This window comes from Thermobia domestica, chromosome 1 (genome assembly GCF_964235325.1).
Source record: "Thermobia domestica chromosome 1, izTheDome1.hap1.1, whole genome shotgun sequence".
In the NCBI taxonomy this organism is placed as follows: Eukaryota; Metazoa; Arthropoda; class Insecta; order Zygentoma; family Lepismatidae; genus Thermobia; species Thermobia domestica.
The window spans coordinates 64401110-64419848 of NC_137454.1; the positions used below are offsets into that span (position 1 = coordinate 64401110).

An 18739-nucleotide genomic window follows, 5' to 3' on the forward strand; every position below is an offset into this window, starting at 1 on the left:
TACGTGAACGCTCCGATATACCGACTTTTGATTAGTTGGTTGATTCACAGCTTAGCGCCCCATTCAGCATCGAGGCTGTATGATACGTGGATCTACAGATTAACGTGGGGTCCGAATCACATAAGCTTCCACCAGGAATCGAATCTGTTTCCGCTGATGAAGGTACGTATGCTTACCATATAGCTATGAGGAAGATCTATCGACTTTTACAATACATTACGGACAATTCGTCGTTACGAAAAATATATGCCGTAACTTTCCAATGTTCAGATGTTGAGGATGTGTAAAATTTCAATTCATCATCTGTTAGCTTTCCCTAAAAAAACACGAGTTTTATGAACGCTCTCTTATACATTAGAGATAATTAAAAAGTACACTCTTTTAATACTAAATATTGATATACACTTGATACTGTTAACCCCCAATACTTTTCCTACAATTTTCTTTGCTGCTGAAAGACTTTAAAATAAAACAGAACAATAAATATCATTAACAAAATTTATAACAGTTTCCCTACCATGTAGTTATTTTATACACTTTACAACTTTTACTCTAAGTATCATTTTGTACAATACCTATTGATTTTCAGTGTATATTATTTACTACTTCCATGTAAGAGTAAAAGCCACATTTTTAAAAATCTGATGTAATGGTTCTGGAACTCTATTTTTCAAACAACCAAAAGAAAACGAACTAATAATATTACCATATCCACTTCCATTAATCAAATACAACGCTAGAAATCAAAGGAATATTTTAGTTTTCTGTTGAGAAACACAACTGAATGAAGTCGGCTCTTATTCTGTTATTGCAATTGAGTTTGCTATGTCACACAATCTCTCACAGATGTATACAAATATTCAATTTGTACTTTTAGCTATGCTTTTATCAATACTAGGTATTTCCTAATGGCTTGAGCTCGCTATATACTACAGGTGAAAACCGTGTTTAATTCCAAGTCCTTATTGCTTACATTTAACTTTTTATTTTATTTTGCTTTGCCCATCAAATAACTTGCGGTCACACAAATATTAATGCTCAAATTTAAATATGGTTACGGCCCTTGTTCTCATAATAAATAGCAAAGTATGTTCATATTCAGCATCATCACTACCATTTTCAAATAATTAAACAAACAATACAGGTTAAGCTGCAATTGAATCGCTGCAATATATTACTGTAGAAAGACACAAATATTATTATTATTATTTTCATTATTTTCGTTGTTGTAATCTCTCAACATATTTCAATATTTCTTTCTGAATTGAAGATCACCACCCTAAAACCACGCTTTTATGCGATTTTATGCACTCCGCAGGAAAGTCCCGTTCAAAAAAGGAAGAATACCCATTTTTCTGTTTTTTAAAAAAGATATTCTTATTTTGGATCTTTTGTCCTTTCTTGTAAATGTTTAGACAATTTTCTGTCTCCATTTGTGTAGCGTACCTTTATTATGTAACTATTTTGGAGACTAATTTTATATACCTAGGTAAGATATCTCTAGTTGTTAATATCCTGATTTTGTGATATACGATTTCGTAACTCTCAGAAAGAACTTTACGCACAATATTGTTAGGTAAATAGAAACGAAAAGCTTTGAACACTGGAAATTCTAAAATATTAATACAAATATGAAACAGGAAAGAAAACTACATCATCTTCCCGTTTTGGACACGATTTTCCTACACAATGGAAAAACTACACAAACGCATGGCCTTCAAACCACTAAAAAATATTCAAAAATCTTTAACGGGGTACAAAATTTACCAGGCAAAAGTAAACTATGGTATTTACGAGGTGGTATGTATTTGTGACCAAATCTACATAATATGACGAAAAGATACATTGAAACTAGAGTAACAGAACATACTAAGGACAAGAATCAAACTGTTTTAAGACTATCAAATCACTAACGTGAATCTAAGCATTCCATAAAGCAAACTAACATTTTGCACGAAACTTCTCTTACAGAAAATACGAATTCTTCTTCATCAGGAGCAAGGCTAAGTTAACGATGGACAAACGGAGCCAAGCAATGTGAATATATGATAAATTACAGCAAACAATAAAATGTAATCTGCACAGCAATTGAGTCAGGATAATTCACAAAATATTCATTTATTTCTTTTTCAGTTTTAGGTCCTACAGTTATGCCAACTAGGCTAAGGGAGACGGTGATGATGAGAAATAAATGACATGGTGGAATGAAGAAAGTGGGAGGAGACGGAAGAACCTCGAGAAAACCCACGCACACGGTGTTTATCCACCACAAAGCTAAAGTGGCGCGAGCTGGGATCGAACTAAGGATCTCATGCACCAGAGGTGAACACTACCACTGAGCCACCGCGGCCCCGAAACATCCATTTAGTTCGATGTTAATGGATATACAAACACAATTTGTTTTAAAAATGAAAAATAACAGACTTCATATTGTTAACATTAATTGTTCTGTGTAAGTTTTGAAATAATTAGAAAGAGACAAAGGCATATTAATCTACTTGATTTCGATCTTAGGTGTGAAAGTTATTATTATTATTATTATTTTACCAAATACAAGAAAAAAACTAAATTAAGAGACAATTCAATAAATAATCCGGAGAAAGACTGCACGAATAAGCAAACAGAGAGGTTTGCAAAATAGCACAAAATCCTTGAGACGTACTACGCAGATAACAATATTTGTTCTTTTAGATAACTTAGACTACGTTGTAATATATTCTGCCTATCAACGACGCTCCACATGCTGAACAACAACAATAACCACCCAGCAGACCAATCAATATGTGATCCGAAAAAAGGACGAACATCACCATCACCACGACGATTTACGAGAACTCGTGAGGATATGGTATACAAGACGACACATCATCTTCGATGGCATCAGTCTGCATTGGGACTGGTCATCTTACTTATCTTCTCTTGGCTGCGTCTGGGCCTTGAGAGAAACCTAATCCTTTTCTTTTGGCTACTTCTGAGCCCTGAGAATTTCTACCACTCTCTTGACTGCGTCTGGGCCCTGAGAATTCCTACCATTCTCTTGACTGCGTCTGAGCTCTTAAAGATACCATACACCCACCTCTTGGCTGCGACTGGGCCCTGAGGTTCTCCCGAACCTGTCTCTTGGCTACGACTGGGTCCTGGGACATTTCTAAGCACTATAAAATTAAAGGACTCTTAATTGGTCTTCGGACCACCTTTCAGAATCGTATCATACTGTATCATAGTGAAGTTTTATAATAAAACAGTTGTGGGAGAAAGACTAATCCTGTGTACCATCATTTGTCTCTACAGCCTGCTTTCCGCAGTTTACAATATTGTCATCATTACTAATCACTAATAAATAATAACATCAATTGTCGCACAATTATAGTTGAATTACCTCATTCAGAACAGTTTCCTTCATTCATCACGTTCACAATTTGCATGTGCTGCGTGTCAGAAGAAAATAATGAGCATCAAGTCTGATGAGCTGGGTGGTGGGTACCGCTCTGATAGATCGTTATGTAGTGAGCAAAATTTTTCTGTGAAAATTACGGCTATTACGAACAGCAACTCAAACGTTAGTCAAACGAACGGCGACATTTCAGTTTGCGTCGACCAAAAAATTTTGGAAACTTTTCAGCTACGTCAGTCTTGCTAATTAATATATGCTGTTCCGCAGGAGACAACAGTTAAATCCTCAGTACTATAAGAATTTTGGGGGGAAGAACATCTGTAACCTGCACATTTTGTTATTCAACAATTCTCTCGATATTGGCTGATATGATAACATGATGTAGAAATGAATCTGGAAGATCCTCGACCATCTGCCGTATCAATTTTGCTTGCGGTTTTGACTTGTTTCGGAAATTAAAGTACTATTACGCACTCAAAGACTCCCAACGACAGATCCTATTTTAGGTGTAATAAGAGCCGTCCACGAGTCCTACTCATTAAAAATACGACCTCCTGACGGTATCGATGCCCGTCAAACTTAGGTCAACTGTCATCGAATATGGCTGGAAATTGTGAAGTTTTCTTTTACAGATCTAATATTCTAGATTCCGCTTGATACTTGGTTACAAATTAACGATAACTGATAAATAAATAGTAGTTTATGAAATGCTGTAATTATTGGCTAAAGTATACAATAAACAAGTAAAGATATGCTCACCTCGTGAATAATTGGTCCTATTCCGAACCTCAGAACTTTGCATACTTCTCCTAAATTTGAAAGACTAGACGCTCTTACGAGATGATCAGGATCCCTTGTCCCAACTAAAAATGTATTCAGCAACGAAGTCTTATATTTAGGAGCCATTTCACCTGCAAGTTAAACAATATTCGGTTTAAAATTGCATTAATTTACACATTCAAATCAAGACAACGTATACCTGAGTTCTACCTGGCGGCCCAAAAGTCAGGTAGGAGTTCTAACACAGGACAGCCTGTTGGGTTGGGATCCACCTTGTCCATAGATTATTTTTGTGGGTGAGGCAACCTCAAGAACACAAGTAACAACCACAACCGCTATCTTGAATATTTTTTTATTTTTTTTAAATAGGAAGGTCAGCATGAGCAGATGTTTTATGTTTTTTTTTTTTTTCTGCAGGAGTATACTATCACTGACCATTTTGTTTTATCACTGACCGTTCACTAATTATGGCCTGTTTTATCTTTGCAGCTGTCACCGACTAAAGAATGTTGCTGGTGATCGACGAACGTGTGAATATAATCCTGATGTGTCGAAATCTCAGCTCGGGTGTGGTTACTGCAGAGTTTAATGTGCTACATCCCGAAAGGGAGCCCATTTCCCGCAACAGTGTGAACAAACTCATCAGCAGATTACGAGAGATGGGATATGTGGTTCATCACCTCTCAGTGGTCGACCGAAAACACGTACATCGAAAACTGTCGGTGCCCAGCAAAGGACCTCCTATTTCTCCTGCCTATCCCCAAACGTAGCACACTGTATTTATCCCAGGAATGTGAAGTGAGTCGTACGTCCATACGGAAAATACTTTTCATTAGAAAGTGGCATTCATACCTAATCCAGCACCAGCATCTGACAGACGACGATCCAGATCGTCTTTTGCAGTCTGCACAATGGGAGACGGAGGACTGGAAACAAACCCGGATCTCCCCCTGAACGTGTTGTTCCCCGACGAGATATATTTTTGCGTGAACGATGAAATAAAAATAAACAAAACCGCCGTAACTGGAATGAAGAAGACTTGCGTGGATTGGTACATCACGGTACTGGCGAAAAGGCTGTTTGGTGTAATATTTTTGGCATTGGCCCATTCTTCATCTATGATTCGCTGAACGCCAATACATGTGGATGTTAGATGAGGAGATCCTGCTGTCAATTTTGTCGGAGGACAGCTCATATCTAACGTTCTTCCAGCAGGATGAGCTCTTCTCAATTACGGTCTTGGTACGGAACTACCCGGATCAGAAGTTTTCTGGGAGGTAGATCGGATATCGGTCACCACGCTCTCCGAATCTCATGTCTCTGGACTTCTACCTGTGGAGACACGTTAAAACCATGGTGCACTTCGTTAAGATCCGGAATTTATAGTGTTTTGTACAATGAATTGAAGACGCCTGTGCTGCCGTGCGTCCAGAGGAATTGGTGGCTGTACACGAGGAGCAGAAGAAGCGTGTGACGTACACCATTGTTACACAGAATGGTCATTTTGAGCATGTGTTCTGAGGGGATCAACATGGGAAAAACACGTCATAATTAGTGATAGAACAAAACTATGCGCAACATTGCATTCCCGAAAAAAAGATGTAAAACATGTACCATATACCGTTCTTTCTATTTAAAAATTAAAGTAATATTCTAGATGGTGGTTGTGGCAATTCTTGTGTTTTTGAGGTTGCCCCAACCCCAAACATCATCTATAGGCAATGTGGACCCCCAACCCAACAGCTTTTCCTGTATCAGGACTGTCATGTGATTTTTGGCCCACCCTGTACTTATGTCGCAAAGAATATTTATATCAGAATTACAGGTATAGCTTCAAATACACATATTATTTACCATCAAACATTAAGTATTACTGAGATATTCCCACGTGCAATTAACCACATCCATTAAGTGTTATTATATCAAAAACGAATCTCAATTATACTTAATAAAGAAGTATAAAACTGGATGTGTTTAAAAAAGATTAAATTTAAAAAACGGGACATATTGCGAAAGTATATCGTATCAGAATATACAAAGGTGATTCTGAAAGTAATGCCTCCAAAATTGACAGATAGCACTAATACAGGTATCAGTGGAAAGCTTGCAATGTCGGCTACAACAAACAGTGGCATCATTTTTCAACATAGTCCCCATTATGAGCAACACACTTGCGTCAAAGCAAAACGAGATTTTTTATTCCGTTGGCGAAGAATTATGGTGGCTGCTGCGACACCGTTCCCGCACTGCTGCTTCCACCTCCGCGTCATAACTGTAACGTTAGCCTTGCGACTTGGGGAAGAGCCCAAAATCGCAGGGCGCAAGATTCAGACTATAGGCAGGATGAAGCAGAATGCCTATCACTTTGCCAGTAGATGGAACAACTTTTAATTTTTTGGCGGAGGAGAAGACGTGTGCAGGTCGTAATGGTGTATTCACGACTCGTCGCCGGCGATGAATGTTCTTGGGCGCACAACCTTCCGCAGTCACAAATTCAATGACAGCCCGTTGTTTCAACTGGACGTCGCCGCTCCATTACTCTAGAACGAGAAGAGATAGGAAGGCGAAACAAGTGACATTATATAGCTTAAGCATCAGTGCATTAATGATAAACAGTTCAGAATGTTTGTAGTACTATTGACCAAGTAGTGGCTTGGAGGCAGTACTTTCTTAATCACCCTCGTATATAGCTGTAAAAACTTAAGTAAACTGAAATCTTTCATTTAAATCCCGCGATTACGCTCTTTAGACTATTTTAAAAAAACAGAATCATGGCGGAACAGTTGATGAAATGAGGATGATATAAAGAAACGAGAGACCTTTGAGAAAATCCACGGACATAATCTTGATCGTGCTCAATGAAAAGCTCTAATTGTTTACATTTAACTTGTTTTCAGTAACCCACCAACTAATTTGCCGTTACACAAATAATAATGCTCGAATCTAAATATGGTTACAGCCTGCATTATTATTATTATTATTATTATTATTATTATTATTATTATTATTATTATTATTATTATTATTATTATTATTAGTCCAGTATCTGCCAGATATGGTGCGTATCATATCTTTTCAAACGGCTTCTTTTATTTTAACATTTTTTATCCTAAATCTTCTTCTTCCTGGATCTTTTCCACATTATTTTTATACTGTCATCTGTTATTTTGGCTTTCCTTGTACCCGCTTTCCCGGAATTTTCATAGGTAAGAACTTTATAAGTAAGTGTTCTTTCATTCTTTGAGCATGTCCGCCCCAGGGTAGCCAGCATTTTCCTGCTCTTTCTCGGACAATGTCTTAGTTGAGTATTTTCACGATAATTTAATTTCTTATTCGACCTTTTCTCATTTTTCCGAGAATACTTCTTACGAATCACATCTCTGTCCTTTGGACTCTTTTTGTTCATCATTTGATTACTCCTGAAAATTCACGAAGAATACATATCGCACGAGTTCAACCGAACTCATCCGATCGGGATTAAACTTGGTATAGTAGTAGAAATTGACCAGCTATATAAGCGTGTGAAATATTATGGTAAGTGCAGGCTTTTAGTTCGCGATTTGTGGTCGGTGAAATTTTACATACATATTCGATCGAGATCAAACTTGGCATGGTGATAGAACTGGCCTGCTAACGGAGCTGCCCATAATTATGCATATGATGTTTCAAAGACTGCGGTACAGAAATTAGCAACATAACTTGGAACATAAACACATAACTCTCATACTTTTCCTTGCACGAATTTTAATCTCTTGTTCTCCACGGCATGGTGCAGCAATGCACGTATGCACCATCCAAATCGATACATGCCTGGAGACGAAAAGTGACGTTATCACAAGAGCTTGACAGACCTGTACTGGTATCCTGTGGAACTCTTCTATGATAGCTTCCCGTAGTTCGAACAAATTGCATATATGATGTTGATACACTTTGTGCTTTAAAACATTCCATAAGAAATACTCAGATGGTGTTAAAACGAGAGATCGAACTAGTCACTCTAGAAACCCACGTCGACCGATCCAGCGGTTCGGGAATGTTTCGTTCAGCCACTTTTGCATTGTTATGGCATAGTGTGGTAGCATACTCCAGTGACCGTTATCCACGCTACACGTTCACAACTTTTTGTCCACAATTACAAATACTAGTCAGTCAAACATCTTACATGTAATTATGTATAAGCATGTGAAATTTTGTGTATACAGGTTTCTGGTTCATAAGTTATCTATAATCAAAGTTCTGAATCAAATCATTGGGCATAATAAAAATGCAATAAATGCTGCTTAAATAGGAATTAAAAATCAGTCTTGGACAATAAATAAATAAAATGGAGGACGATTTTTCTTTACGACTATACATATTTCAACTGTCCATTCTCTCCTCGACATTAACTGTTTTCGCAGCAAATATTATTATGGGCATGAAACACCCGTTGTATGGAAGTATTTTGTACATGAAAAAGTATAAATCTTATCCAGAGATATGTTAAAGATACAGGAAAGGAATACTGAAAATTAATTAATTCTAGTTGAAAAAAAAAAAAAAAAAAACACTCGCTTGAAAAATAAACAATAAATATGATAGATAGAGAAGAGACGAAATGGTGAGACTTATCAAATACTATTTAGTCGTCATATGTTTTAAAGAAAATTCATAAATAGTTGAACATGAATATCAATTTTATACATAATCCCATTGTAATTAGGAAATTTTCCGATCATTGTAGACTCTGTTATTCTTATTTTTAAAAGAAGCTTTTTTCTTGTGTCTAAGTCATTTCAGAATTTGAAATATAATTAGGTTCATATTTTTAAAGTTAAATTACCAAAGGAAAAAGTATTTTCAATTTAGGAGGATGAAACACAATTTTTGCACAATATAAAACTCTGATTCACTCAAATATGTGCCCTATGTCATGACACAAATTATAGTTTCGATTAAACTTTCAAAACCATGCTAAATAATTAAGAAATAACACACGTATTAATACTAACCTAAAGATTTTGTTACTTGTAGCAAAACCTCGCCGACTTTAAGTCTCAAATCTGCCATTTCTTCTGGACTGCTCTGTCTTTTGTCTCTGATTTCCATGTACTCTTCACACAGTACTCCAATTACATTATCTGGGAAGACATCAGCCAATGTAGCAAGCCCTTTCACGGCCATTAAATAAATGTAAGAATCCGAATGGTCGAGATTTTCCTACACAACAGCAGAAAAGAGCATCACAAAAAGTAACTATGACATCATGGATAAGATTCTACGCGTCTTATAACTTATATACTAGTTTTACTTCTGACTTTAGGTAGTCTATTTAATAAATGACTAATTAATGTGTAGAAAATATTAAAAGTATTCTATTCTTACAAGCCACCATTTACCGCAAGTTCCGAACCTCTACGCACTACGCTCCTCTACTAATCTCAATGTAAGAATCCATCTACTCTTATCTATTTTCCCTTCCTCTCTCTGATTTTCTATCAAAGTCCTTCTCAAATAATGTCCTAACTTAGTGATTCTCAATCTTTTCAAGTGTAGCGCGCTCTTGGATGAATTTGATTATCCTGAAAGTTCTCCGTCATCTTAATCCAATCCACCCACTTGGATGGCTATTACTAAGTCACTGGTCCGATGAGGAGTGGGAAACAATAATAATTATTACGAGGACTATCCAGAAAGTACTAGACGTGTTGGCAGTGGGCGGGGCTAGAGTCGCCATCTTGGTGTCAGAACGTTGCCACATTCAGTACGCATCCAGCTGTCGTAGCGTGAGGACTATGACACACTTATTGTGCTTTCTGTGACGCGTTACAATGTGCGCTGCAACAGAAAATCCCACCTCTTGAGAGGTGCATTCTGTGAATAGGTGTTTGTTTGTTGTCACAAACAAACAAACAAACAAACAAACAAAAAAACCATCGCCAACTGTGTGAAGTGTATGGACATGGAATAATGAGAGAAGGCCGAGTGAGGCAATGGCGCATTGATTTTAAAAATGATCGTTTCAAAGTTCACGATGAGAACCGCAGTGGTAGGCCTAGCCTTGTTTGAAATTTGAAGTTTGGGGTGGGTTAATGGAGATGTCAACACTGAGGCTGTATGTCCCCTTCTCGAAGGCCTAGTCTTGTGTCTGATGAACTGGTGGGGCAAATCAACGATAAAATTTGTGCAAATCGTCGTTTCACGATTACGGAACTTGCTGAACATTTTCCCCAAATTCCACGGAGTTTGGTGCATGAAAGTCTGGTGGAAAGGCTTGGTTACCACAAATCGCAGGCGGCCGATTTCTACCGCAACGGTATTGAAAAACTTGTGCCACAGTATGATAAGTGCCTTAATTTAAACAGCTTAAGAGTGTACCTTTCAAATGTATATAATACAATTTGGTTTGTTCATTCTGTTAATTACCCTACTCCCGCCAAGTGAACTTTGTGGTGGACAAACACCGTGTGCGTGGGTTTTCTTGGGGTTCTCCCGTTTCCTCCCACTTTCTTCATTCCACCATTTCATTCATTACTCATTATCGCCGTCTCCTTTAGCCTAACCGGCATAACCGTGGGACGTAAAACTCAAAATTTCATTTCATTTCATTTCATTCTGTTAATTTTTTTTAACATATAAAACGTCTGTTCCTTTCTGGACAGCCTTCATATTAAAAAAAAAAAAACGGGCAAAATTTTCATAATTTGTAAAATCCATAATGGTTTTCCGTCCAATAATAAGAAAAAAGTAACGCCCTTAAATAACCTATAGACTCTCAATCGTCCCTTTTTGTTCACCTCTCTCTTTAGAAATGAGAATGCTCACGTTGAGAACCACTGTCTTAAGTACTTATTTTCTTATTTTTAATTATTTCTACTATTATCACTCAAAAGAACAGAACTGACCCATATATAACACATACAGTAAAACTCCGAATGAATCTTACTTTGCAATTTTCCCAACACTTCTCAAGATTATTGAGAACTTAATTATAAATACTCGTTGCTCTCATCTCTCACATAGAAACACTACTAGCCATTTCTACTAAATTTACTTTTAGTGACGTTTTCAAATTGTTGAAAGTGGTATAATTTTATCACAACATATCTTAAAAGATATATCGCACGAGGTACGACTTACAGCGAGTGTTTGTAGTGAACGTTCAGATTTTAAGGACGAGTATATTCCATTTTAAATTACTTACAAACATACAAATATAAACAAGAAATTATGAAGGATTAATTTTTTTGCTCAACTAGTGGTGCAAGAACGTTCTTCATCTGAAAGTACTGGTAAATAATACAAGATAGTATTGGTCTATCATAGGATGGGATGTAAGTCTGCAATATGAGTTTCAAAGCCGCCGAAGAAAGCAAGGGGGCTTGTAGAAACTGTTCGAACATTTCAAAACTATGACACACACAGTTTCACACGGTTTTTGATAATTTGCTCATCCAATCTTCACGTAAATAATCTAACAATCAATATTAACACAATTAATTGAAACATCGTCACCAATTATCTAATATACCAAAAAACAAGAAACTTATTGTTAAGAATGAAGAGGCTCCTTGCAGGAAACTAAGGACAAATTTCAAATTCTAGAGGACTATGAAGAGCTTATTAACTTTAAATATTGTTTGTTTAGAACAATTATAACATGAAAACAAATAATGAACTTTTAAGATATAAATAATAATACTTTAAGTCTGAACAATAAGTATGAAAAAAAAAACATAGCTTATTTAAAAATGAGGGTTGGAAACACTAATTTATTTTATGTATTTTGTGATACTTTATGAATTGAACATCTGCAACCTATGAAACACTACGTTAATTTTTGAAGGATAACATCTCAAGGATCTTATCTCCTGCCACAAAATCAAGTTATGATTTAATACAATAACACTAACGAAGGCGAACTGGAATTGCTTCCGCGTCTAAAAAAGTGGGACGTAAGAACTCTGGAGAATTTCGTGTTCTATCTGACGCAGTAATGGTTTAATTGCTTAGTTGATAAATAAATATTATTTTCAATTCAAATGTATATTGTTTTATTATGTACATCAACTTCTCTTAGATAAATTAAGTACATATACGAAAATGTTGTCCAGAAAATTAGTCTTTTATTTTTTTAATTTTAACGTCCTTTGATTAAGTACTTAGTCAAGAAAGACGGTAATGATAACATAAATGGTAATGGTGAAATGATAAAACTGGGAAGAAACGGGAGAAGTCCGAGGAAACCCACGCGCACAATGTCTGTCTACCACAAAGTCCACATGGCAGAAGCTGGGACAGAACAAAATTGTTCTTTCAATTTCCAATGAAATTACTTGTTTAAGTCGCATGAAATATATGTGTGACCAGAGAACATGTGCTATTGTTTACAGCCATCAAGTCAATCAGACAACAGGAAGACACGAAACCTGCAACGAAACCCGATGAGGAACGAGCTAGCCAGAAATCACCTTTAAAAAAACAGAAGAGGGCCAAAATCATCAATGATGCACTGATCAAATAACCTAGAACACCTGCTTCCGAGGTCACTTTGGACAAGGGAAATACTACCTCACCTAATCGCTGGTAGCTGCATTGGGCGAAGGAGATTCCTAGCTACAATCTGCTCCTGGAAGCTGCATGAAGCAGAAGGGAGCGTCCTCGTGAGTCCAGCTCCTTTAGTGAGGAGAATCCTTAAAACACTTTGGCGGCCGCATTGGGCAAAGGGGTGTCCGTACAAAACCTAATCTCTACCTTCATCAAAACCGAGGCCACTTTACGTGTTCTGAGGCTCTATATTGGAACATTTATATTACAAGAACTTTGTTATTATTTTTAAAGAATCATTTTATAATGAAATTGGTGAAGGGAAAAATCCCAGACTGTTACTGACTCTACCAAATAAATATTACTATATCTATGATTACTAGACACTGGTAACTGAAGTCTAAAACTGGCAATTGCAAATTATCATGGTTGATGACAACAGTGCATATGCTTGTTATCACTGAGTAGGGAACATGCGGCTAACCATGTATTTTGGTACTACCCCCCCCCCCCCCGCAAAAAACTTATGCTCTTGATTATGAAAGAATTGGTGAAATGAGAACGTGGAAGGAAACGGGAGAAAAACCACGAACACGCCACTGTTGTCCATCGCAAACTCATATGGTTTTATATCGAAAAAGAGAGCCCTCGCAACAAACATGAACGCTGTACCACTGATCTACAGTGCCTCCTACTACATAGCAGGAAAGAGTATCGACAAATTAGACTACAAAACGCTATGTTACTACTGCAGTTTTGAAACGCATTAAAAAATGACGTACAAATAGAGACCTGCACGGGCCGACACTGATTTCTCTTCAGGTCGGGCCGGGCTGGGGCCGATTAATTGCAATTCTTTAATAATTATTGACTTTCGTTAAACGATAATTAGAATAAAGGCAAACGTTGAAGAAGTGTGCCCGTGAAAAATGTTACAAAATGAAACTTTAAAAATTTATCGGGCCCCGGCCGGGCTTGGGCCAAGAATTTTTAAAAACTTATCGGGCCGGGCCGGGCCGGGCTCGGGCCGAAAATCTCAAAAAAATTTCGGGCCCGGGCTGGGCCGGGTATAGATACATTTGGGCTGGATAGGGCTCGGGCCGAAAAATTCGGCCCGTGCAGGTCTCTACGTACAAAAGGTGTAATTAGAATTTCGCAATACACTGAAAAACGTCGAGAAAGTGGGAAAGAAACTAGTGAAAACTACTAGAAAAAACAAGAATAAAATGGATGAAAGGAAAAAGGAGAGAGAAAAACAATAACAAACTATTTTATACATCTAATGTCATACCTGGAAAACGCGTAGAACAGTTTCTCTTGCTTTGAGAGTTTCTTCATCTTTCTGGGCAACCAACCGCGACAATTCTAACAATGCGTGTCCACGAACAGGTACCATTGGATCAAACAAATCAATCAACACTTGCTGAAACTTGCTTTTTCCATCATTCTCCTTGTCATGTTCGCTACTTGCACTTGAGCTTTTCACTTCAGATGTACTTCTTTCTTGATCACTCTCTTTGGTTAACCCTTCAGTACTACCCATAGCACAATTTCTATCCTCCATCGCCCCTTGCTGTTTCATGTTTGAGCTTGCCACTGAAACACTACTGTCATTATTACCGTTATTGATATCGTCACCTTTAGGAACTTTACTTCTTGTCGCAGCAGATGCTGCGGAAGAGTTACATTTCGGCCTCGACGATTGTGTTTTTTTACACACTCCACGAGTTAAAATTATTTCATATAGTTCTTCAGCAAACAGCTTCATTTTGCTATCTGTTACTTTGCCTCTTAATATTTTAAGTGGATGAGTAATATTTTGAAGTTTGTCCCAGACATCGGACGTCAAATTTGTTTCGTAAATTAATAAGCTACACAAAATCAAGATCAGCAGCAAATTTTCATGTTCATTATATTCATCACCCTGAATGTTAAGACCTACTGCCGCATTTTGAAGAAGAATTTCTAATAGTTGTACCATAACCGTTGGATCCTTTTCAACATTAGCGCGAACCCTTGGATCATCAACCAAAGACATTAAAATACTTGCGGATACGAATTTTTTCATTGACAAATCAAAAAGGTCATTTACAAAACCATCATTTCTCGCTAAAGCAGCTCCTTTCTGAAAAGATTCACTGAAAACTTTTAACAAATACACGAACAGGTCATACAACATATCACCATTTTTTCTGAATTCCACCAGCTGAAGAATATCCTGCCTCATGAAATCTTCTTTCGTATATTTCTCATTTCCTTCCTTGATTACCACTTCGACTCCACCGGACGGTCCCAACGCAAACTCCAATTTCGAATTAAGTTTCAAAACATCTTCGAACGTTTCATCAAATGTCCATAAAGAAAATAGTTTTTCACGATATTCATTTCCATTATCGGAAAGAATTTTTAGAAGAATATGTGCGACGTTACTTTTCAAATACGAAACAGTATTACGTATAGTTTTAAACAACTGATACAGGATATGAGACAATGGCAAAAGCCATTTTGCATGCACAACTGTCACATCACTTTTTGACACAAAACTTCGGTATAGACAACGAATACACATCTCCATTTTTCGTTCGGATACTACTACTCTTGTTCCTTGAGTTGACAGTGAAGAATCCGAGCATTTTAACAATGGCAACGTTATACGATTAAGAAGAATTTCTCGGAAAATTCTGGAATTTTTCTCAGATATTGTCTTCATACACATTTTGGCCACTTCAATGTATTGTTGATTTGACACTGCCTCCTCTAGATTTAGCAATTCAAGAATCTGAAATTACAGAGAGAAAATATATATATATATATATATATATATAATTGTATTCCTCAAGTTCGAGTAACTTTGTCTATCCATGGGAATTTAAGGTGCTGAAGAGAGTTTTGGACAAACGTCTGGTGGCAAAAAGTTATCCACTTAATATACCTTTATTACCCATACCTTTCTAGGATGTCTGCTGGAGCTGGCTTGGATATTTCCAGTGTTCTACTAGAAAAAAATTCTGTATACTACGGTGAACTGAAAAAAAGAAGTGAGTGCCACATACAATTGTAAGTTGTCATATTTAACAGCCTCTAAAGTATGATGAAAAAGCAATCTTCTTTAACATTTTAACAGAAAGAATGCAAAAACTTGTAGATTAAAATAATAAACGTAAACGTTTTCTGGATGGTATTTCTTCAGAATATCTGTCGTAATTCACATTTTCCTTTTGTGTTTGTGTTGGTTTCCACTTGTAAATAATATATATATATATATATATATAATATAGCGCTAAATTTGTTGTACAAATGCACAGGAGTGATTCCTGAGAGTAAAACAAACAAAAATGTTCCAATAAACATAGGGCGAAAACCACGTCATTTACGTGTTATAGAGTGCCGAAAGCGTGGGAAAACAAACTTTAGAGTTAAATATTGCGCAACCTACTAAGCGTAGACGTGATGCTGCAAAGGATCCTAACCTGCTTTATCCAAATTTGCAGTTTTCAAATTTGTACAATGGCAGCGCAAGGGATTCCCCAAGGGACGTTAGTGATTCCCGAACATTTTATGACATAAATTGAGTAGACAAGAGCATATAAAGGACGTCTCACTGTCTGGAAATAACACTATGTGGCAAATCAGTACTCATACACGCAGATTAAAAGATGGCGGATGAGGTAATTATCAATGTGTGTGGTTACATGTGCTTTCTGATTACTTACATTTAATTCTGTCTGACAAGGAAAACGTACTGCAAACCAAGAAACAAATACAAAATCATTTTTGTTTTGTTGTAAAAATCTTGCTTACATCTTGTTCTTCGTATGGGAAACATTTAATCCTGGGCTTGAGAGAGTTCAATCAATTAACAAAATTAAAGCAATACACAGCTATTTTTGGCATGATGTTAGTTTAACATCATTATTTGCAAAATTTCTCTTTTCTTTATAATTATATCTTGTCATGATTTTTGAAATAAGAAACTTGTGAATAGTGTTAAACATATTCCCCTCGAATTTTAGCAGCCTCAATAAATGTTATATATACGAGGGAGGATCAGAAACTAAGGCTACAAGGCCGATATTTCTGGAGTTTCGTCTGTTATAGAAAAACGAGCAGTGTGCGGTAATTTTAATACATGGAGTTGGCAACTGTGCAAGTTTCAGCCAACCGCCACCTACGGCACTAGTCGTAGGTAAACACAAATGGCAACTCGTTTGGAAAACTGGTCTCGCGAAGACGTACGCTTACGTATTAGACTTCTGTGAGCAAAACATGTAACCGCGTCTCAAATTCACCGTAAGCTGGTAGAGATTTATGGAGAAACTGTAATGTCTCGTCAGCATGTCTCTGAATAGTGTCGAAAGTTTGCGGCTAGTAGAGAAAATATCACCGACGACAAGTGCAGTGGCCGATCTAGGACGGATACAACAGATTTGAACACAACTCCAGTGGAGGAGATGATTCAAGACAACGGGCGGATCACGATATGGCATCTAATGGCAGAATTGGGAATGTTGTTCGGAAGCATTTGGCACACGTTGCAAGATATTCTGCAGTACCGGAAAGTTCGTGAGACAACGTGACTGAACACGCAAGGTCAGGATTTTTACAAGGACGGAACCTTCAAACTCATCCCACGATGCAACAAATGCGTCAACCGATATTGAGACTATATCGAAAAATAACCTGATATATGTACTATCTGTTGGTATGTACTATCTGTGTACAGGGTCTGTCCTGAATGAAACCAGGCTAAGGCTGTGGAACTGGATGTATTGAAAGTAACATAAACTACAGCTAATAATCTTCAAAAATAACACCCACCGGCATCTACACAGAGCTTCCAGCGATTCTGCCACTGTAGATAAGGCTCCCTAGAACTCCTCTTGTGAAATGCTGTTCAGGGTCTTTGTAACGGCAGCTTGAACAGCTTCGATAGACTCGAATCGATGTCCTTTGAGGTCTCGTTTTAGCCGGGGGAAGAGGAAAAAGTCACACGGGGACAGATCAGGGCTGTAGGGAGGTTGTGGAAGCGTAGAAATATTTTTCTTGTCCAAAAACTCCTGCACAATCCTTGCCGTGTGACTGGGCGCGTTGACGTGGTGTAGGGTCCAGTTGTTGGCGATATATCTTCGAACGCGGGCGACGCGTCGGCGGAGTCTTTCGAGGACTTGCGTTCACCGTCGCTCCTTGTGGGACGAATTCCTTATGGACGACGCCTTGAGCGTCGTGGAAAACGATGAGCACTCGCACAAAGTCTCACTCAACACTCGATTCACACCAAACCACTGTTCGCAGCAGACCGAAAACTTGGGCGTGATGTTGCTACGGCGCCCCAATACCTCTTCCGGCAGTTAGTTTCACTACGCGACGCGAGAGGGCGCCACATCAGAGCTAGTCTGGTTTCATGCAGGACAGACCCTGTATATTGGTTAGTGATATAATATATGCAGCTTCACTGCAGCTTTTTAACCTTATTTTCTGATCAGTCCTCGTCGATACAATCAAGTTTTAGCTTATTCATAAATTTTAAAGGATAATTTTGTTCGAAGAAATCTACTACAGTTCCGTTACAGGAACATCACAGTAACTACCCAGTAATATTTATCTTTTTCATTCGATCTAAAATTACATTTACTCACCTGCGGACAAATGAATTGAGCACATTTGTCAGGAACAACATCACACATATTTGCTATCAACCTCGCTATGACATCTTGTTTGCTCCAGTCTGTTCCAGAATCAACGGAGAGATCGCAAATGACACGAATCAGAGCACTCAGTCCATTAGGCTTCATTACACACGTTGTCAAAACTTGACTACATGCTTTTCGTATCCACATTGGCGGCAGGGTGCTCTTCTTCTACGAAAAAATGAATACAATAAACACATAAGTAACTTTATTATATATAAATATAAAACGAAGCTCAAGCACATTAGAACCAAGTCTCATAGTCGCGAAAATAGCTAATTAAGTAGACAGTGTGTAGTTATGAAAGATTTAGCTTTGCGAGCAATCCTTCCTACAATATTCACTAAAATAT

At 37.5% G+C, this 18739-nt stretch overlaps 1 protein-coding gene across 1 annotated transcript in view; it reads right to left on the reverse strand.

Moving 5' to 3' along the window:
• Tango6 (transport and golgi organization 6) overlaps positions 1 to 18739 on the reverse strand; it is a 37568-nt gene that overhangs the window by 4089 nt on the left and 14740 nt on the right. Inside the window, exons 5-8 of the mRNA XM_081757965.1 lie at positions 18337 to 18558; positions 13992 to 15479; positions 9166 to 9373; positions 4154 to 4305 (exon numbers count right to left, since the gene is read on the reverse strand). Coding sequence (XP_081614091.1) covers positions 4154 to 4305; positions 9166 to 9373; positions 13992 to 15479; positions 18337 to 18558 — 2070 coding nt within the window. The remainder of the gene's footprint in view (positions 1 to 4153; positions 4306 to 9165; positions 9374 to 13991; positions 15480 to 18336; positions 18559 to 18739) is intronic.